This window comes from Rhizomucor pusillus, assembly GCF_041956525.1.
Source record: "Rhizomucor pusillus strain CBS 183.67 unplaced genomic scaffold VTP01scaffold_20, whole genome shotgun sequence".
NCBI classification, from domain to species: Eukaryota; Fungi; Mucoromycota; class Mucoromycetes; order Mucorales; family Lichtheimiaceae; genus Rhizomucor; species Rhizomucor pusillus.
Window position 1 is genome coordinate 287574 of NW_027192162.1, and position 20452 is coordinate 308025.

General features: G+C 45.2%; 8 protein-coding genes across 8 annotated transcripts; 3 read left to right on the plus strand and 5 right to left on the minus strand.

The window, feature by feature from the left end:
- Positions 1–54: 54 nt before the first annotated feature.
- Positions 55–2782, minus strand: VTP01DRAFT_5138 (uncharacterized protein; the record flags this gene model as incomplete). The annotated part of the gene is made up of 10 exons (XM_069383897.1): positions 55–122; positions 184–680; positions 738–1099; positions 1160–1323; positions 1386–1667; positions 1731–2004; positions 2061–2353; positions 2413–2517; positions 2589–2667; positions 2726–2782. 10 exons carry the CDS (start codon positions 2780–2782, stop codon positions 55–57), a joined length of 2181 nt encoding a protein of 726 aa, XP_069235738.1.
- Positions 2783–4227: 1445 nt separating this feature from the next.
- Positions 4228–4875, minus strand: VTP01DRAFT_5139 (uncharacterized protein; the record flags this gene model as incomplete). Its single annotated transcript, XM_069383898.1, has 1 exon — positions 4228–4875. The coding sequence occupies one exon, from the start codon at positions 4873–4875 to the stop codon at positions 4228–4230; it is 648 nt and encodes a 215-aa protein (XP_069235739.1).
- Positions 4876–6000: 1125 nt separating this feature from the next.
- On the plus strand, positions 6001–8755 carry VTP01DRAFT_5140 (uncharacterized protein; the record flags this gene model as incomplete). Its single annotated transcript, XM_069383900.1, has 12 exons — positions 6001–6230; positions 6303–6408; positions 6473–6670; positions 6736–6861; positions 6931–7141; positions 7232–7319; positions 7377–7521; positions 7584–7733; positions 7803–8096; positions 8197–8312; positions 8378–8528; positions 8585–8755. 12 exons carry the CDS (start codon positions 6001–6003, stop codon positions 8753–8755), a joined length of 1986 nt encoding a protein of 661 aa, XP_069235740.1.
- Positions 8756–8985: 230 nt separating this feature from the next.
- On the minus strand, positions 8986–12184 carry VTP01DRAFT_5141 (uncharacterized protein; the record flags this gene model as incomplete). Its single annotated transcript, XM_069383901.1, has 10 exons — positions 8986–9412; positions 9484–9616; positions 9678–10515; positions 10582–10857; positions 10919–11036; positions 11095–11497; positions 11561–11676; positions 11736–11900; positions 11957–12101; positions 12154–12184. The coding sequence occupies 10 exons, from the start codon at positions 12182–12184 to the stop codon at positions 8986–8988; spliced, it is 2652 nt and encodes an 883-aa protein (XP_069235741.1).
- A 351-nt stretch (positions 12185–12535) lies between these two features.
- On the minus strand, positions 12536–15214 carry VTP01DRAFT_5142 (uncharacterized protein; the record flags this gene model as incomplete). The annotated part of the gene is made up of 1 exon (XM_069383902.1): positions 12536–15214. One exon carries the CDS (start codon positions 15212–15214, stop codon positions 12536–12538), a length of 2679 nt encoding a protein of 892 aa, XP_069235742.1.
- Positions 15215–15687: 473 nt separating this feature from the next.
- VTP01DRAFT_5143 (uncharacterized protein) lies at positions 15688–16908 on the plus strand (the record flags this gene model as incomplete). The annotated part of the gene is made up of 6 exons (XM_069383903.1): positions 15688–15730; positions 15791–15973; positions 16030–16262; positions 16328–16448; positions 16513–16645; positions 16704–16908. The coding sequence occupies 6 exons, from the start codon at positions 15688–15690 to the stop codon at positions 16906–16908; spliced, it is 918 nt and encodes a 305-aa protein (XP_069235743.1).
- A 301-nt stretch (positions 16909–17209) lies between these two features.
- Positions 17210–18753, plus strand: VTP01DRAFT_5144 (uncharacterized protein; the record flags this gene model as incomplete). Its single annotated transcript, XM_069383904.1, has 6 exons — positions 17210–17471; positions 17527–17580; positions 17637–17731; positions 17802–17987; positions 18047–18370; positions 18430–18753. The coding sequence occupies 6 exons, from the start codon at positions 17210–17212 to the stop codon at positions 18751–18753; spliced, it is 1245 nt and encodes a 414-aa protein (XP_069235744.1).
- Positions 18754–18921: 168 nt separating this feature from the next.
- VTP01DRAFT_5145 (uncharacterized protein) lies at positions 18922–20254 on the minus strand (the record flags this gene model as incomplete). Its single annotated transcript, XM_069383905.1, has 3 exons — positions 18922–19866; positions 19939–20027; positions 20089–20254. The coding sequence occupies 3 exons, from the start codon at positions 20252–20254 to the stop codon at positions 18922–18924; spliced, it is 1200 nt and encodes a 399-aa protein (XP_069235745.1).
- Between the last annotated feature and the right edge of the window lie 198 nt (positions 20255–20452).

Consider the following 20452-nt stretch of genomic DNA (forward strand, 5'->3'; position numbering starts at 1 on the left):
CCTAGACTGTAAAACGTATAAAAGCTCTGTAATTTTTTTCTAGTTTCCTTTCCATTAGATTTTCGCCATTTGAAGATCAATAACTTTTTGAATGTTAGGATCCAATGGGCCGGCTGCGGCAACTATTAGAACATTACATCAGTCTCTATTTTGCAACTTGGCTAGAATGTTGAGATAGCGTACCTGCTTTCTTGAAGCGCTCAAGATTAGGTGCAATGGAAGGATGAGACTTGTCAATTTCCGAAGTCTTGACAAGACATCTGAGAGCCAATAGCCACATGGATTGGCGTAGATAAATCTCAAAACCGAGAGCATGTGTCTCAACATCGTTGGGTGCCAAAAGTTGCAACGGTTTGATGAACTGTAAAGCATCTTCCAACGGGGTGGTGGTGTTTAGGTATTTCTCGCCGTTAGGATCCTGGTCAACAGGTCGCTTGGCATCCTGCTTCTTTGGGTTCTGAGGCTCTTCCTTCTTCATCTTATTGGTATCTTGCGCCTTGAGTTCAGCCTTGCGAGCTTTACTCTTGGCCTTTTTCTTTTCTGCCTCAGTCATATTGTTTTCATCTGCACCGTTGGCATTCTTTGGCTTGTCAGCCAGGGCCAGATAAGCTTCCACAGCGCCTTTGGCAGCCTTGCGATAGAAAGCATGACCACGGATGTTATCCTCGAACCGAAGCATTCTGTTCGTTATAGAATATAAGCACTAACGTTCTTCAACATAAGTGCATCAGACTCACCTGACATATGCCCGCAGAGTCATCTTGCGCATGCAGTACGTGTGGAAATCAAACTGGTCATCAAAAATGTCGTTAAAGAATTTCTCAATAATATGGAACTTCTTCAGAGCTCTTCCATAATCCTTCTTTCGAAGATAGGCAAAACCAGACTCAAGAGTATACCACTGACATTGCATATCAGTCAAATCTTGAGCAGGAGTGACATCCTTTCTGGTAAACAGGCCCAGAATCTTCTCTGCTTCTTCGATCTTTCCAATACGCAGCAAGTATTTTGCACATTTGGAGTTGATGAAGCGATCCTGCAGATCAAGTTCACGGGCTTCGTTCATGACTTGTGCAGCCTTTTCCAGGTCGCCTTGATGCTATGTATACACTTTCAACACACCTTTCAGACCTAGAAACATTAATAATTTTCGACAAACCTTTAGGATTCGACCTCGTGTCATGTAGAGTTCCACGACAGTTGGACTATGATTAATTGCTGCATCAATGTACGCCAAAGCTTTGTCGTATTGACGATGATAGTCGAAATGCTGAGCGAGATAATAGAGGGTCCACAGAAGAGCCGTCGGCGGTTCCTTCTCGTCTACAGGACAGTTGTTAAGTTTAGCCTGAGGCGATTGAGATCTTTACAGCTTATAAACATACCATCGGTACCGGTAAAGTTGCCTTTCAGCTTCAAACAGTCGTGATAATCGTTGACCAACTTGGAAATGATGCCTTCCTTGTCTGCATCTTTGTAGTACTTTGCCATACTAGTAAAAAGTGAAGGAACACCCTTTCTCAAGGCATTTTGCAGCACAGCATCCACCTTAACCTTGAAGCTTTCGCCCTGCGCATGCAAAAGGATAAGATCCTCGACTGCCTTGGATCGAGGATATTGAGCAGAAAGTTCAGACAGACATTCGAGGGCTTCGCTCCGCTTTTCAGCTAGCAATGGCAAAGATAAGCAATCGTTACTTATATATCATGAGAATTTAGAATACCACTTACGAATCTCCAATCCTTTCACCTTCAAAAGACCTTGAATATATGCGCGATCGTGAGGATTCTCACTGATCAGTACGCGATATGCAGATTCAGCTTCTGCATTCTGACCGAGCTTATGGAGATAGAATGCTCGCTTTTCTTTGGCACCGCGCTTGTCAGTAACCTTGTCTTTAATACCGTCAAGGTGTTCCAATGCTGCCTTGTAGTCGCCAGTCTCCTCGATTAGGCTGTTGTGATACATTAACAATTCAGAAGTCTCAAAGTTGCTAGGCATATCCTGGCCCGATTATCAGCAGGTAAAATACGGTATAGTTGACAGATCAGAGTGCTTACCTTGAGAGATTCTTCGTGTGATTTCAAGACAGTGATGGCAGTATCTGGCTTGCCGACGAGCTGATAGGCGATTGCTAAACCAATCCAAAACGGCGGATTCGTCGGCTTCTGCTGCAAAAGTTGAGTGCGAGTTTCAACGAGAGCATCGTAGTGTCGCATTTGCGTCTGCAGCAATGCGAAATCTCGAAGAATATGAATATCATTCTTGTTGTATTTTAGAGCATGAGTGTAGCATTTGGCAGCTTCTTCGTAGTTTTTGTCCGCACGGTAGAGCAGACCATACACATGCCAGCCTAGACACCTTGCACGTTAGAGCATAATTGTTCACTACATCTTTTGCTTCTTTACGTACAGATATGAGATGTCAAATCATAGCGGAGACCCTTTTTGACGTATTCGTAACCTTCCTCCTTCTTCTCCAAGTTGTTCAAGAAGAGACCTTTCATGGCCAACGTTTCTGTCAAGTAAAAATACAAATAAAGTCAACTATACTTGTTCTATATAGGCTATAAAGAATAGCATGCTCACCGCCATGTTCGGGAAACTTTTTGAGAATGGAATCAGCAAGCTTCAAACCCTTCTTGTATTGACGATGTTCATAGTTTTTCTGAAGATAACCTCCATAAGACTTCTAACCATTGTAAAAACTGCGCGATTTTAGTTACCAGAATGTTCTTAAAGACTGCGCTTTCTTTGGGTGGAAGCTCTCTTTTGGCGTTCATTCTGAGCGTGCAAAGAGGGACGAATCCATTGCGCTTGTCGTCCCTGCGGATTTCAAGACCGACGAGTTTTGTGGTGGCTTCACGCAGGCATCGTCTCTTGCTTGCTTATTTCGGGTGGAGTCCATCAATTTTAATAATTCATTAACCTGCTTTTCATATACACAACGTTGCTGTTGGCCTGTAGGAAAAGCATTACGTGTCTGTAGCGACAATCAGAGAGGCCCAGATGATGGCGATACGGAAAGCGGGCAATGCGTGTGTTGCAAGGCATAGAACAATTCAGATTGTGTTCTCGAAGAGCTGTATCGAGCGCATACATTGAGAGTGCATGTTTGAGACATAGCAGTGCTGTTGTATCCATAAACTAGGTCTACACTAGCCATTGCGTTCTTCCTTGTTTTCATATGTTGCTAAATATGAATTGGAAGATTGTGTTTCACCCGGAGACTGTTCATAACGCTTCTTGGTATATTACAGCAGCTGAAGATTATGTTCTCCATCACGATGGTTGGGTAGTAGAGTCCCTACACGCTAGAAATCAAATCTCCAGGTTTGGATGGTTTAAATGTTGACTGTCGAGAGCCACGAAGAAATGCATACGATTATTTGGAGCTGACTCCTCCTTTCGGCTACGTGAGAAATAGAACGTGGTTTTCTATTCCATACGAATGTGAACATAACAAAGCAATGCAGAGTCCTCCGCCGTTCGTATGAGAAGATGCTGCACCGGTTTTAAACTAAGAAATGATGAGAATAGAATGTTAGCTTCCTAGATGTCTGTACGTGAAAGGCAATTTCCCTCAATGATGGATAATGGATTGAAGTATGCAGAGTTCTAAAAAGACTTTCAACACGTGTCATGTTCCGAGGCGGGAAGATTGATGATTACAAGGTATTATTCCATGAGTTTGCACGACCTGCAGGATTTTCGAGTTTCCAGGATGGCTGCGAAGTGTGATTCCCGCATGCATCTCTCTGTCGGGAAATCTACATAGGTAGCATAGGAAATAATGGATTATAACCTCACAAGCAAGCAAGGTGTGGGGAATCCACGACAACAATGCGGGACCCGTCTGGGAAAGTGTTCAATTCTTCCGGCAGCGTTTCTCCCATAGGCTGACCGGAGGTAACGTAAAGCACCCTGGTGGTGCCATTGATGAGTGTGACAGAAGTATCTCACGGTCCCCTTCACGCTAACGTAAACTTTCTGATTTTGTCAAATTTTTGAATATGTACAAACTTTGTTGTATGTATGTGTATGAGTGACCCACTGATTGTTAAAGCAAAAAGTGAAAGCATACAGCAAAAGAAGAAGCAAAGAGACTAAGGAAAAGATAAAAGAGAAGAAGAAAAAAGAGTGAGAAGGGGTGGGACTTTTGCATCTACATATAGTAACAAATTCAAAGAATGGATCGGGAGAGTATGGTATACAATGAAGAATCAGATCAGTATGGGAAAATGGAATGAAGCGAGGGTAGTTGTTGTTGTTTTAGTTGTTCTCGCCGCAGTTGCTCTTGTCGTTGTTGTTGCTGTTGCGGATATTGAGAGGTATAGATAGGGGGCAAGACGCGAGCTTGTGGCGGCCGATCGAGGATCTCCAAAAGGCTCTTGCGGGTACCATACATCGGTGTTGGGCGTATCAGCTCAAATGATGCTTGCTTGCATTCCAACTGTGGGAGTTTCGGCTGCATCTTGGGAGAGTTATCTGGGGTATAGACCCATTCTGGTTCAGAGTCAGAGTGGAAGTTTGATCCTGCGGATAATGCGGGTGAGGGTGGCTGCGGCTGCTCCTCTCGTACATATTGTTTGCTTTGTTTTGCAATAGTTTGCTTGGTCCGTCGGCGATTAGGGGAAGTGTGGATGCGTACATGTCGTGTGAGCTCGTCTGAACGGGAGAATCGCTTTTCGCATCCTGGATAGGTGCACTGGTGCGGTTTCTCGCCGGTGTGGGTACGTATGTGGCGTGTTTGATGTTCTAGACGATAAAAGGACTTTGGACACATAGGACATTTGTATGGTCGTGGAATGTTAGATTTGTCGATAGCAGCAGCAACTACGCGTTGCTGTTGCTTGGTGAGTGACCGTGATGCCATAGAGATAGTAGGTGGTGGGGATAAGAAGGAAGAGGAAGAAAGAGAAGCACGGCTCCTTTATTTATACTGGCTGATTCACGTTGACCAGGCAGCGACAAAAAGGGGGCGAGGGTGTTGAGGACAAAAAACTGTAAGTGTATACTGAGGATATGGGGGGAGATACGAGGGGTACATCAAAAGGCTGTATATATTGAATTTTGGGGGGATAGGGGCCAAGAGAGGTAGTAAGCCGGCGGGAACACCGGCGGCTTCATCACTTCCAGGATGGATAAGTAAAATAAGGCAACCCTGAAATGTTCACACGATCGCTATAGTAAAATGCAGCAAATGTAGAAATGTAATATTTTTCTTTGATGCTGGGGCCACCCTTCATTTTCCCCAGAAGGATTTTGGGGGCCAGTTGTAGCTATTCAGGGAGTATATTTTGTCTAGTCCCCCTTATCGGTACTAATCGATCTTGCTCTGGATGCGTTGCTCTGTCTCCCCCCCTGGCCAGAAACCCTTTTTGAAGTCTACACCGACCACCCCCCACACTTTGGCCCCGAAGTGGGGTTTCCAACGGGATTGCCTGAAAGGGCAGTTGGAGTACCAGAAAGAGGGGGTCCACAGGGTGTCCCATTCCGACCTTTTCTTGCGTCACATGAAATTCAAGAGATGCGTCCGTGCAGCATGTTCCAAATCAGTGCGCTCCACATCACCCCATTCATTCAGCTTGGTGAAAGCACCTGCTTCTACTATGCTCCTTATTCCTTACTAGAATGAAAAAAAAGCGGGGTAATTCAACCCAGCTCCAGCAGGAGAGACCTGCAGCGATCAAATACCTTTGTCACGCTGCACCGCAGACTCACGTGTAGCTGAGACATTCAGCAAGGAGGAAACAAAGAAGTGATGCAATTCCGCCTTCATCTGTCTTATTGTCATCACAAAAGAGAAAGAAGAAGGAACGGCTAAGCGCGTCGCAGCTGTCCGATAAGGTTGGTCGGGTCATTTTTTACACCTTGTCGACCACGTTGCTAGGGCCTCACAAACTCAAACCTTTTTACAGTCACAAAGAGGTCTTACGTGTCAATTTTGTTGGTCTCTCTCTCACACCCATATACTTGGTCCACTCCCCACACGAGAGAAATGGCTGTCCTCCAATTCGCACAATTTGCATCAGCTGTAGATGCCGCATTCTGGCAAGCACTGGCGACAAAGAAGCTGGACGTTCTGAAACTGTCTGAAGCCCCGCAAGACATTCACGCTTATTACACAACGGGACGTCCGCTTGCTTCCGACAGCGACGAGCAGCAAGCTGTTGTTGTTCCTGCTCGGTTTTGTGTTCCCGCTCAGGGGTTAGACAATGATGACACCAGGTATTGACTCTATGGCGAACTTGCCTCCGTCTTTCCCCCAACACGTGCTTATCCATTGTTGCTGTTGATAAGACAACCTTTCACATTTCCCGTTTCAGGCACGTTGGTGAATACAAACACTTTAGAGGATTTTAAGAATATTGACAAGAATGATCTGTTCCAACGCCTCACCATCAAGGTAAACCTTCTCTGCGATCATCTCCTCCTGCGCAATTGATCCTAACCGGCTTCTGGGAGATCAGATATGGGAAGCCATACGCACTAGAGAAGCACTGAAATGTCCGAGTATACTCTCCGAGTTTCTCATGCTAACCTTTGGCGATCTCAAAAACTACAAATTTTACTATTGGTTCGCCTTCCCGGCAATGATGCCACAAGGGCATCCTTGGGTATTGGAAGAACCCTTGCAGCCTATCGCAACTGAGTTTAGCAAAGATGAGGTAAGCTGCTGCGACACAAAGTTGCCAAATGCATATCATGTATAAAAAATAACGCAATTATATAGATTGCGGCGCTGGCCGAAGCCTATCAAGAACACCGCTACCCCTACTTTTTGATCAAGAGATCAGGAAAGGATATCCGGATAGGGGCCATTGAACAATTTGAGCAATTCTTTGATGCAGACCAAGAGGTGGGAACCATATTTTCAAGCCTAAGATATACGGATATATTAACCAAGGGGCGGGGTGGGTGGGGGCAGCAGCCTGTGGTGGGATTTGCAGATCCTTCCAGCCAAAGCTCCCTACCTGGTTGGCCCCTACGCAATTTTCTCGCACTTCTGCATGAATGCTTTGGCATCCGGAAGGTCAAAGTCGTGTGTTACAGGGAAATGCCAGGCAGGATTACATCTGTGGAAGCTTCCCGGATACTCGTAGCCGAATTACCGTCATCGTCGAGCTATGCGCAGGAACGTACGTTGAATGTTACAAGCAGCAGGCAGGGGGATGTGGGGGTGCCCCACCTGGAAAAGGAATAGACAATAATAGCTGACCGAAATCTAGAACCAAAGGCTGTTGGATGGGAAAGAAACGCGCAAGGCAAATTGTCGCCACGCATGGCCGATCTGGGACCTATAATGGATCCATTACGGTACATCAGCTATGCAGCTTGCAATGTAATTCACACAAACTTACCTGCCCCACCTAGCTTGGCTGACACTGCGGTGTATCTGAACCTCAAACTGATGCGATGGCGCATCGTACCAGACCTTGACTTGGACAAAATCAAGAACACCAAATGTTTACTTTTAGGTGTGGGAACTCTGGGGTGCTATGTAGCGCGCTCTCTCCTGGTAACATTGGGTTTAACCCCACTTGGCGACAGGACAAATTTATATTTAGAAAAAAGAAATAGGGATGGGGTGTCCGCAATATCACATTTGTGGATAATGGCCAGGTTTCCCATTCGAACCCTGTTCGACAGCCTCTGTATACCTCCAACGATTACGGCGCACCGAAAGCCAAGAAAGCTGCTGAGAGCATTTTGCAGATACAGCCAACCGCGGTATACTATCCTGCTTCCATCTCCCCCCAAAACTTCTAACCCCACACACTAAGCCCTTTTCGTTCGTAGAACGCGTCGGGATACGATCTGTCGATCCCAATGCCAGGACACATTGCCTCTTCGGACGATCAACTTAGGAAGGATGTTGACATGCTTTTCAATTTGATACAGGCACATGATGCAATATTTTTACTCACTGATAGTCGTGAGAGCCGGTGGCTTCCGACGCTGTTGGGAACACATGCCAACAAAATCGTCATCAATGCAGCTCTCGGATTTGATACCTATCTTGTGATGCGACATGGCTCGCAGAACGCGTCCCTGGGTTGCTATTTTTGCAACGATGTGGTGGCACCAACCGATGCAAGTATTTTATCACTTATGCAAATAATTATGTTTGCCCTTGTTTTTTGATGCTCTGCAGATAATATTCACACCATTATCCTTATCACTTGTCTTGTAGTCTCTCAAGGATAGGACTCTCGACCAGCAATGTACAGTTACGCGTCCCGGCCTGGCAGCTATTGCGGGTGCACTAGCAGTCGAGTTGTTTGTTTCTCTATTGCAGCACAAGGATGGGTAAAATTTATTTTATTACAATACTGACGAAGTTTATCCATACTTTGCTAACTCTGTCGAGATAGCGTGGATGCTGCAGCGGATACTGCGACAAGTGATCAAGGAAGCTGCGTTCTAGGGCTCGTCCCGCATCAAATCCGCGGCTTTTTGGGCCAGTTTCGCAACCTGTTGATTGTAGGACAGCAGTTTGAGAATTGTACGGCTTGCTCAAAAAAGGTGATCCACCCCATCCGCATTTGTCCGCTGCTCCCATGACTTATTCGCGTGCGCAGGTTCTAGAAGCTTATCGCAACGAACCTTTTGAGTTTATCAAAAAAGTGCTTCGCGATCCCGCCTATCTAGAGCAAGTGTCGGGAATAGCACAGATGAAGGCTGATAGTGAAGCACTTCTGGATGAAATTGATTGGGTAGGACAAGACGACGACGAAGATAATTTGCTGTGAATCCAGGAAGCAGCAGAATACCCTTTCCGCCCTTCCCATCCAAGTTCTTCCCTGTTTAACGTATTTTCGGAATGTACGTACAGGATGCTATCTGGATCTCTTTTATGATACAATTTAAATATAATCGAGCAGTTTATTTTAAATGCTGACAGTTCAATGCTTCAATGATATCAATGTAAATGAAAGCAGAAAAGAAAAAAGTAAGGAAAAATACGAGTAATGAAGCCGATCTATTTACGGCCTTTCTTTTTCTCCCGTCGTTTTTGCGCGCGCAACTCCTTCTTCATTCTTCTATCTACCATCTTGTATCGACCTTTGACACCGTTTGGTCGGCCCTTGATGCCGCGATTGGCACCTCTAGCGACGACCAATTTAACTTCTTTCTTGGGCTTGCTCTTTGTTGCTCGTGCTATTAATCGATTGATATTCTGAGCCTTTTCTTTCTCGGTCAAGTCTTCATTTTCCGCAATGGCTTCTGCCTTCTTTTGGGCTCGTTCTAATCTCTTTACTGCCTTGTGCTTCTTGCGAGCCTTGGCTTCACGAATCTTCTTAATAGGCTGAGCATCGATGGCTTTCATCTTTTCTCTGAAGGCTCTAACAGCTTCTTTCGTTACTGGTAGATGGGGTCTATTGTGTTTGTTTTCGTCGTCGAGGAACCTGTATAGTCCAGTTAGTCAGATTACCATTGATTTTTCAAACACATTTCCACGACCTAGTATAGTACTTACCATGTGGGCAAACCATCCTTGTCTCGGAAAGCTTCCTTTGTAAATCCATCATCAATCAAATCGTTCTTTGTCTTTTCCTTGTTCGCCAATTGACGAGCCAAATGGATAGCTTCAACCGTGTTCAAACCGGTTTCTAACAGTGACGGAACAATTAGTACAGCAAGTGACGTGACATCCATATCTCGATAACTTACCTCTTGCTCTCTGAACAGCCTTTGAGTTCTCATCTTCGGCACCATCCCACATCTCTTCATCAGAAGCAGCAATATTTTCATTGCCAACAATTTCAAAGTCATCGACATCCTCTGACTCTTGCTGCTCTTCCAAATCCTCTTCCGCTTTCCGTTTCCTTGATCCGACAATGCTCTTGATTTGATCGTTAACCACCGATACCTCGGCATCGCTTTCGTCGTCATCATCCTGTTGCTCTCCAGTTTCATCAAGGCCGCCGATACCCTTGAAAATATCCTGATCGAAAAACATGGATGCACCCAACGTAAGGCCGCTTGAAGTCTTCTTTGCTAGGCTAGATTTAATGCCGAGATCGCGGATAAGAGCATTGCCACCTTTTGATGATTTGCAGCGCACGGTATCTTGATCGTCGTCGTCTTCGTCGTCATCGTCGTCAGCGGCGGCCAAGCGAGAGATCTCAAAATCAGATTCTTCTTCTTCGCTTGATTCAGCACTTTGCTCTCCTTCGTCGTCGTCCGAGTTCTCGTCGGAATCGCTGCTATCATCAACCTTTTTGTTCTTGCCGTCAAACTCGCGCCACTCGTTATTCTGCTCTCGATTGAGCTTTGCCTTGAACTTTGGATCTTTCTCAGCTCTACGTTCTTTGTATCGTTCATATTCTTCATCAAGCTGCGCCTCCAAGTCTTCATCGTAATCGCTATCGTCGAGAGCTTGCATGTATTGTGGAATTTGTCCTTTGGTTTGTCGAGCTATTTCGGCATCCATATCCACATCGCTGTCCAACTCATCCATTACATCGTCAACAACGGACATGTCACCTTCTTGCAGCTTCTCCAGTGCCTGCACAAACAAAACTAGATTAGAATCTTACAGTGATCATCCATCGTCGCTCTTGATTGTACTTACATCATTCTTCTTGATATGCTTGATATTGAAAAGAGGGTCCATGCTGGTATGAGCCTGCTCTATACCAATATCTGTGGGTGTAATCATGTTCATCTCAGCTCTGTGGATGGCTTTCATCTTCATAGCCATAGCCTTTCGCTTCTGCTTCTTGAGCTTTCTGGCTTCTTCCTTGCTCAAGTTTTCAAGCTCCATTCGAAGTTTTTCATCTTCATCCATAGGTTCTTCTTCCTCGACAACAATTTCATCCTGCTTTTCTTCCTCTTCATCCATCTTGTGCTATTCAATGATATACATCAGAATGCGTCATCTCAGGATATCTTTTTTGCTGATTGCTTACCTCTTTACGAACAGCCAGACGCCATTTGAGTAAGGTCTTAAAATCTCGCTTTCCCAGCACCTTCAAGTCGGAACAGTTGACTTTGATATCTTCAGTAGTTATATCCTTTTTAAGCAGCCTAATAAAAGATATATGAGTAGGTAAGCATAAAATCGAAATTATGACGAGGAACGCACTCTTTGGATTCGTCAGATTCAAAGTCAAACATATTGTAGCTGCCAAGAAGTACAACGGGAGTATCGGATTTGATAAATTCCCAAACATCCAACTTTTTAAAGAGCGTGTAGTTGCCATCCTCGTAACCTTGACGCTGACGAGTTTTTTTCTTTGTGACTTTGAAGATATCATTGACAGTCTGCGGGCCATCGTTGTCCACTTCCTCGAACACAGTCTTGGCATCCAAAAGTCTGGGATCAATCTTCTTTGGTGCAATGTAATCACGACAAACGACAAAAATTTCGGCGGATACATTACGGGAAGACGCTGGTTTTGTTGCTTCAACTTTGCCGAACAATTGCTGGAAGATCCACATCAGCTTGTTGTAATCCTTGGATCTAAAGACTTTGGTAACGAAAATGCCTACAAGTTGTTCGTAAGAAATTTGTATGCTCCTTTCCACTGTGCATTTTCACTTGTTCTTACCTCCTTTTCTCAAAAATTCGGTAGCAAGCTTCAAAGATACTAACACAAGCTCTGATTGCGAGAATGCATCCTGCGACCATGCAATACCGACATTAGGAGCACCGTCGTGAAGAACACTATGTTGCTGGATCGTTAGAGCTCCATTCACCCCTTGCAAACTATCAACCAAACTTACACATCAGCTTTCCAGGTCTTCATTTCTTGTCTAAGATGCTGTCTACATCTGTCTGATGTAATATCGTCTTGGAACGTGATAACGTTGGGTATAGGTTTGATCGGGGCAAGATCGACACCAATGATCAAACTCGATGTAGGCATGTACTTTGTCGCAACTTGAAGCCTTTACAATCACCGTTAGTCCAGCATAGCCAAGAGCATTCTGCATTAGCAACTTACCAACCACCCGGGGCAGCACAAAGATCGATCAATACTCGAGATTTCTCAAGGAACTCATACTTCTTGTTCAACTGAATGAGCTTGAAAGCAGAACGAGCTCTGTAACCTTGTTCTTTCGCAAGGTGATAGTACTTGTCCAAACGTCCTGCAAGTATATTTAGAACCAGTGCGATCCAAACACTTGATCGTATCCGTACCTTTGGACGACTTCTTATCTCGCTTGCCCATAACAATTAGCGGAAACTGTTCCTCATGCAGCAAATTTCTGAATCTCACTTCAAGGGGGCTGAATGCAAGCCACTTGCTCCGTTTGCACGGACCCTAAAGTATATTTGGACATCATCTTTGACAAATGCCGCTCACACATTGGGCTATACTTTGATTCGAGAGTGTAGCTTGATAACTGGATAGTTGCGCTTCCAAAAGCAAACATGGCCGGATAGACTAAATTGAAGCAAGTCTATGAATTTATTGAATTGTTATTTGCTCTAAAAGGTACCACTTTTTTGCGTCGTCTGCGCAGGATTGAGTCATGTAGTGTAAACATCATGTAGAATATCATCAATATCAACTAAATTCTTAATCTTCCATATCTTCATCTTGGTCCATTGGCTCCTCGACAATGTAGTCTTCCTGGCTCTCGTGATTTCGCAAAACCTCCAAAGTGTCTTTACTTGAAACATCAACGTGAGCGTCTTCTCCAGGTCTTACGCCACCATCGATAATCAAACGTGCCAATGGATTCAACAAAGATTGCTGAATAACGCGATTCAGAGGACGAGCACCAAAGATAGGCTCATAGCCGTGAATACCGAGCCATTCTTTGGCAGCCTTTGAAACTACAAGCTTGATCTTTCGATCATTCAGTCGTTCTTGTACCTCTTCCAGTCGTACATCCACAATGTCTGTGATATTGTCTTGAGACAAGCGGTTGAAGATAACGAGTTCATCGATACGGTTGGTAAACTCGGGACTAAAGTGCTGCCGAACGATTTCCAAAATCTGTTCCTTGAGCGTCACAGAATCTGATGGACCGCCGGTTGCAGCCAGCAAATGTGCTCCGAGGTTAGAGGTCATGACGATAATCGTATTACGAAAATCGATTCTGCGTCCTTTTGAATCATGGATAAAGCCTTCGTCGAGGACTTGCAATAGTACATTGGCCACATCCTTGTGAGCCTTCTCGAGTTCGTCAAGCAACACCACAGAGTATGGTTTTCGACGCACCGATTCAAACAGACCACCTTCTTCGTGGCCTACATAACCAGGTGGTGCACCGAGAAGCTTGGCAACACTGTGTTGCTCCATCAATTCGCTCATATCAATACGGATAAGAGCTCTCTCGTCATCAAACAGGAATTCGGCTAAAGTTTTGCAAAGTAGCGTCTTGCCAACACCGGTTGGGCCCAGGAACATGAAACTGGCCAACGGTTTGTTGGGATCCTGTAAACCTGCTTTTGACAAGCGAATAGCATTGCTGACAGCGCGTACAGCCTGATCCTGGCCCACAACCTTTTTCTTGATATGTTCTTCCATGTGAAGGAGCTTCTCTCGTTCACTTCTAGCCAGGTTGCTCACAGGAATGCCTGTCCAGCGTGAAACGACCTCCATAATTTGCTCAGGACGCACGAGCTCGCTTAGTATCGTAGATTGATCTGCTGCAGGAGGTGCCGCTGTCATTTCTGCGACTTTGCGCTGTCTTTCTTCCATCAAGGCATTGATACGCTGCTCCACATCCGGAATTGCATAGTATTCGATGTCTGAGGCTGTATCCAGATCATATCGATTGCGTGCTTCCATGGCTTTGCCCTTGAGCTCGTCGAGCTTTTGCTTCAGATCACGGATTTCATCCAGACGACCCTTGTCCATTTCGTACTTGAGCTTAAGCGGTTTAAGCTCTTCTTGGATGTGAGCCATTTCTTCTCGCACTTTGGATAGACGCTCTTGGGACTCCTTGTTGTTCTTCTCTTTGCTCAGCGCCATTGCTTCGATTTCGAGCTGGAAGTGTTTGCGCTCTAGTACATCGATTGCTTCAGGCTTGGAGTCAAGTTGGACTCTGGTATTAGCAGCAGCCTCATCAATGAGATCGATAGCCTTGTCAGGCAAGTAGCGAGTAGTGATGTATCTATCAGATAGCTGTGCGGCGGCAACCAGAGCCGAATCCATAATTTTGACACCGTGGTAGTTCTCATATCGTTCCTTGAGACCACGCAGGATTGAGATGGTAGCTGCAACGGATGGTTCACCAACGTCGACTTTCTGGAAACGACGCTCAAAGGCAGGATCCTTTTCAATTTCGCGATATTCCGTCAAAGTCGTGGCGCCGATGCATCGAAGTTCGCCACGTGCCAACATGGGTTTCAAAAGATTAGCCGCGTCCATGGACCCTTCTCCCTTGCCAGCTCCCAATACAGTATGGATTTCATCGATAAAAAGAATCACGCCATCTTGCGATTCCTTGACTTCCTTCAGCACGGCCTTGAGACGCTCTTCAAACTCGCCTCGATACTTGGCACCGGCAATCAGAGCTCCCATATCGAGAGCAAAGAGTTTGCATTGCAGTGTTTGAGGCACGTCGCGTTCAACGATACGGCGTGCTAGACCTTCAACTATAGCAGTTTTACCAACTCCTGGCTCGCCGATCAAAACGGGATTGTTTTTCGTTCGTCGAGCTAGTACCCGGATCACGCGACGGATCTCGTCGTCTCGTCCGATAACCGGGTCTAACTTGCCGCTCTGAGCCATCTGCGTCAAATCAATGGCATATTTGCTCAATGCTTCGTATACTTCTTCTGCGTTTTTGCTGTCGACGCGTCGATTGCCTCGGACTTGCGACACTGCAGTTTCCAGAGCTTTCTTGGTGATACCAGCGTCCTTCATCGGCTGAAAACTTTGATCGTCGTCCGCCAAAGCTAAAATTAAATGGTCCAACGAAATGAACGAATCCTTTTGCTGTTTCATATGGGACTGAGCATTTCGCAACAGTTTGCCCGTAGCTGAACCGATAGATATCTCTGTGGGTGGCGGGTCTTGCGTTGGCAAGTTCACCATCTGCTTCTTGTAAGCTCTTTCCACCGTAGCCGGCTCGGCACCGGCCTTGCTGATGATTGACTTGAAAAGCGACTGCCCATCGGTTTCGTCAAACAGAGCACACGCAACGTGTGTCGGCATAAGCTGGATATGCCCAAACTCCCGCGCTAAACTCTGGGCGATACCGAGGCACTTTTCGACTTTTTCTGTAAATTCCATGCCAGCCATGATCGGATGCTAGGAAAAAATGTCGCCTATGTTAAAGCTATTAGTTTACAGTATATAAACACATGCAAAGCTAGACTCACTATAGGTTTGGAGTGGAAAGAAGGCAGAACCCCTGTTCATCATGATCTCACTTTTTCTGTTTCTGAGTTTCATCATTGACGCTGGAACGGCTGGTTTTGCATGAACTACAGCAAGGAACAACAGGCAAGCATCAAACTGACAAATATAGATTCGCAAACATATTTTCCAAATTACATGGAATAATATGCTCGCTAATCATGCTAGTTTGACAATAGCGTTATCCTGTGCTTGTTACCGCATACAGCATAGCTTTCCAGGCTCGGACGATATAACGAACACAAGCCCCCAAAAGCGGCGGGGCTGACTGTGAAAGCCAGAATCAGCGCACGGCGAACTGACGAGTCCAACCAAACGTTCCTTTTTCCCTTTTCGATTTAGACTTGCGCACTTCCATGGCGACATTGCGTTATCCCCCTCACAGTGAAATCAACAAAGGTAAATCAGATCACAACCTGCTTACATGGAGTACAGCAGTTAATCATGGACTCAAACAAGGCCGAAAACGTCGGCTGTCTGTTGACGAAGACATGGGTGATGCTTCTTCCGCAAACGGCGATCTTTCCCCTCGGTCGATTGTTCAACGACATCGTCGCGCGACGAGAGAGACCGATAAATCACTGGAGATTAAGAGACACAAAACTGGTGTTCAGAAACGATCAGTCTTGACAGCTGCGCTAGGTGAGCTTGGCATTCGCAATCTTGTATCGAAACCGCAATGCTGACATGCGGTCTAGGCTCTCTGGATAAAAGCAAGCTCATTGATATTGTGCAGCATCTGTTCAACGCCCACCCTGAAATTCGTCAAGATATCATCTCATGTATACCAGCACCAACCGTGCACTCTGCAGCTGCTGTTTTGAATAACTTAGAGAAACGACTTGCAGACAGCTTTCCCTATAATCGTCATGGTCCTTCGCGAAACGATTATACATTTTCACGAGTTCGTGGATCTCTTATGGAACTTATTGTAAGCAGTAAATACGTTGATCTTTCCTTTCAGTTGCTAATCATATTTTTCTTTGGGTTTTTTAGAATACCGTGACGCAATATGCTGACCATTTCACATCTCCTCTCGTTTTCCCGACGTTCTGTTTCTCATATCTCGATATTGCAACCCATGTTGCGCATCGTCTTCCCAACTGGGACAACGAAGGTAGGCATCAATGAATTAGAAACATACGCTTATCAGCGCTGACAATCGCTATTTTGATTTCTAGATAATAATCTGCCTAAGCGAAATTTGTACCAAGATCTTAATAACTACTGGAAGAAGGCTATAATGTCATCTGTAGCAAAGCTTCGTGAAGGCGAGACTTATAGTGCACAAACTGTAGCGGAATGGGCCAAAAGGTAAGTACATTCAAAACAAAAGTCAACGACGAGTCTGTCTAACTTTGACAAATATTAGCCTGGCGCAGCACAACAGCTACACGGAAGGATTGTTTGACGATGCTGTTCATGAATTCTCCAGGTGCATGGGATTCATGATCGGGCTGCCTCACAGCGATGCACCTCGTGATATCCCAGTTTGCCATCACCCAGCAGTTCAAAACGATATTGCACGCTTATCATCTCCTCCTCGCGTCGTCGGATACGCCGATGCCCGTCGATAAACAATCGTTACTAACCATCAACTCCCCTAACCAGTTTTAATCATTTCATCCCTTCCCTCTCCTGTCTTATTTCTATACTCGAATGTACGCTCAAATTTGTGATCGAATTTCTTGATATCTTCTTCCCTGTCCCTTCCCCTATACATGAACATGCAAGCTTTTCATGCCTTATCCTTGAATTTTTTTTAAAAAAGACTCTAGAAGCCCTGGATCGTTCATTTAATGCATCAATATGGAGACATATTTGTTAAACACGGAGTTTTGGAGAGCGCCTCTTTTGTTCCTTTCTTCCAAACCTTCCATGACCCTCTCGGAAGAAGATCTGTACAAGCTCAGTTACTCGCCGCGGATCTTCTCCCTCCTTCGCAGACTTAACGTAAAAGAACTACTCGACGTTGTAAAGCAGTGGTTCGATCACGATGAATTAAAACCATTACGGCGCTCGGCTACTTGGGAAGAATATGAGAGCATAAAATCTCAGAAACAAAAAGTCCTTGATCAGATCGTGCTTGATTGGCCTAATGGACTCTATATGGTGCAGGCAGCACAACTCGATTTGAAATGTATGAGCATAAGGAATACATGTGTATATTGGTTAACGCTTACGCGGCGCTCTAGATGTTATGAATCATCAGACTGGTAGAACATGGAAACTGTGGGAGCTGCAATCAGGTTTGATAACGGTTCTTACATGGGCTGTGTACATGCTATCTGATACGTCAACGCAGATAAAGACGATCCTAGCCGCTTGGAAACAATGTTGGATATAAGCACAGTCCAGGAACGAATACACAGGCACATGACTAACGCATTTGTAAAATGTGTACGTTGGGCAATTCTATCAATACTACATTGATGTGTATTTCCAGTGGCTAACCCGGTCATACATTTAGCATGTTCATGTCTCACCCAACGATACGAATGACACCCATTGGCTGCGCATCACCTTGTTTGAAAACAAACGCTCAACAGAACTGCCTCGCGTGAATCACACTGCATACTTGGTTCGTTACCCCGATACCCAATACCTCTTATCTGGTGGAAGCATCAGAAAGGAAACCAGAAAACTTGTCATCCAGGTAAAGCTTTTCTGAAAATTATATGTCCAGCTATGCGTACTCTTACCTTTGGCTACTAGTCTTTATTACGTGCATTCTCAGCCAAATCCATTCGTGAACGCAACTTATCCAGCAAAAAATTGGAAGCAATCACTAACATTGCTTTGAACAACAAATCCTTGGGTCCATTCAGTGAATTTCGGTTGAATCAAGTCGATGGAAATCCTCTGGATGTTCTGCTGCAGACGAAAAAGCGACCGAGAACACCGGAATATGTCACTGGACGAGAAAAGAAAAAGCGTATCGTGCCCTTGGATAAAAAGCTGATTGAAAGCCGATACAAAACAGCTATGGATACCTTTGGCATCAACACGGTGCAGGGCGTTGAGTCTCTGAAAATCAACGTACGTACACGTCAGTAGAAAACGCTAGGCAACTGCTAATCCCAATTTTGACTTTCTAGCTATCCACATCGTTGGAGAATGTCATCTCTGCGAATGTACGGAACGCGACCGAAGAGCTCAATGATAATCTTCCTCTCACGATAGAAATGCATGGACCTAATGTGATGGAAGGATTACGACAGCTCATGTACCACGGTATCCTCGAGCCACCGATACCGGAGTGGATGATCGAGATGGCGTCTCAAGGCATCAACATAGTTTATGTCACAAAAGATGGTGTTCTCCGAGAAAAAGAGGAAACTGATACCGATGATGAGGAGGAGGAAGAGGCAAGCAACGATGAGAATACTCAAAGAACAAATATTGTAAATATTTCTCGATGATTCTACTGTAATACATTAATTTGGAGCGAAGCAGTAAACCAGTATTCCTTTCTTCTTTGTATCTGACGCTTTTTATATTTTGAAGTGATGCAGAAATCAAGGGAAATGTACATGGACTTCGACAGGGGAAGAGGTAGATTTTTAAATGTCGAGAGTATTGGAATATATCTATTTCTTCTTGCTGGAGGAGGCGGTAACGTTGAACTTGAAGTAAATAATGTCGCCATCCTCTACAACATACTCTTTACCCTTTTGCATGTATTTACCGTTAGCCTTGACCTGAGATTCGCTGCCGAGTTCCTTGAGGTCAGCAAACTTCATTACTTCGGCCATAATAAAGCCACGCTCAAAGTCAGAGTGAATGACACCTGCGGCCTGAGGAGCCTTGGTTGTTCGGCGGATGGTCCATGCACGGACTTCATCCGGACCACCGGTGAAGTAGTAAATAAGCTGCAAAGCGTTGTAGCCAGCGACGATAATCTTGGGCAACATGGAGTGAGCGCCGAGCTCCTTGAGGGTGTTCTCTTTCTCCTCTGGTTCCATAAGAGTCAAACGGTACTCAAATGCACCGGAGTAGGGAATCATGAGATCGCCAGGAGAGTGTTCATCGATCCAAGCCTTAATCTTTGGCAACCACTTGTTCTTCTTGCGCAAGTAATCCTTTTCGCTAACGTTTGCGAGGTAGATGACAGGCTTAGCGGTGATAAGATGCAAGGTGTTGATGACTTCGATTTCCTTGTTCGACCATACACCGTGGCGAACTTCTTTGCCGCTTTTGACGAACTCGTAGACTTTTTCGATGACTGCAAATTCTTCCTTCTTTGCCTTATCAGCGGCGTTGCCACCGTGACCCAAGCGACGGACGTGGTTGCCGAGTTCAGTGACTTGCTTGTTCAAGAATTCCTCGTCCTTCAATCGAAGTTCTTCGTGGATAATTTCCATGTCGCGAATGGGATCAAGATCACCTTCAACGTGGGTGACATCGGCATCATCAAAAGCGCGAACGACGTGGTAAATAGCGTCTACTGCTTTGATATGCGACAAGAAAGCATTGCCGAGACCTGCACCGCTAGCAGCGCCCTTAACGAGACCGGCAATATCAATGACAGTCAACTAGATAGAGAGAAATAAATTTATGGTAAGTGGAACTATTGATCGCCATAACAACACTTTTATTGTTCTTACGAAGGCAGGAATTTCCTTTGCAGGCTTGTAGTGCTGGCACAGCCAGTCGAAGCGCTCATCAGGAACAGCAACTCGAGACTCCTCCGGATCTATTACAAACAAGCGGGTCAGGAAAAGGCAGCACCGGTTTACTCAACGTTCGATACCCACCAATAGTACAGAAAGGGTAATTCTCGGCAGCCGCAGAAGAGTTTGTCAAGGCATTGAAGAAGGTGGACTTGCCAACGTTTGGAAGGCCGACAACACCAATCTTGAGATTGTTGGAAGGACGACCTAGCAAAAGCTTCTCTTCTTTGACGGCTTTCTTGGGAGGCATGGCTAGGAGGAGGAAGCGTAAGAATCTTGAATGACGCTTGTGCCTGAACGATCAGCCTTACCTTGGCGGCAGGAAACTGAAAAACACAGCTTGCGATGGCATTGACATTTTTTTTCTCTTTTTTGCTTTTTTTGATCCAGCCATTTTGACGTCACGGATCCAGCCGTCGGGAAAGCTTTGTTTGCAACTCTCCTCCTC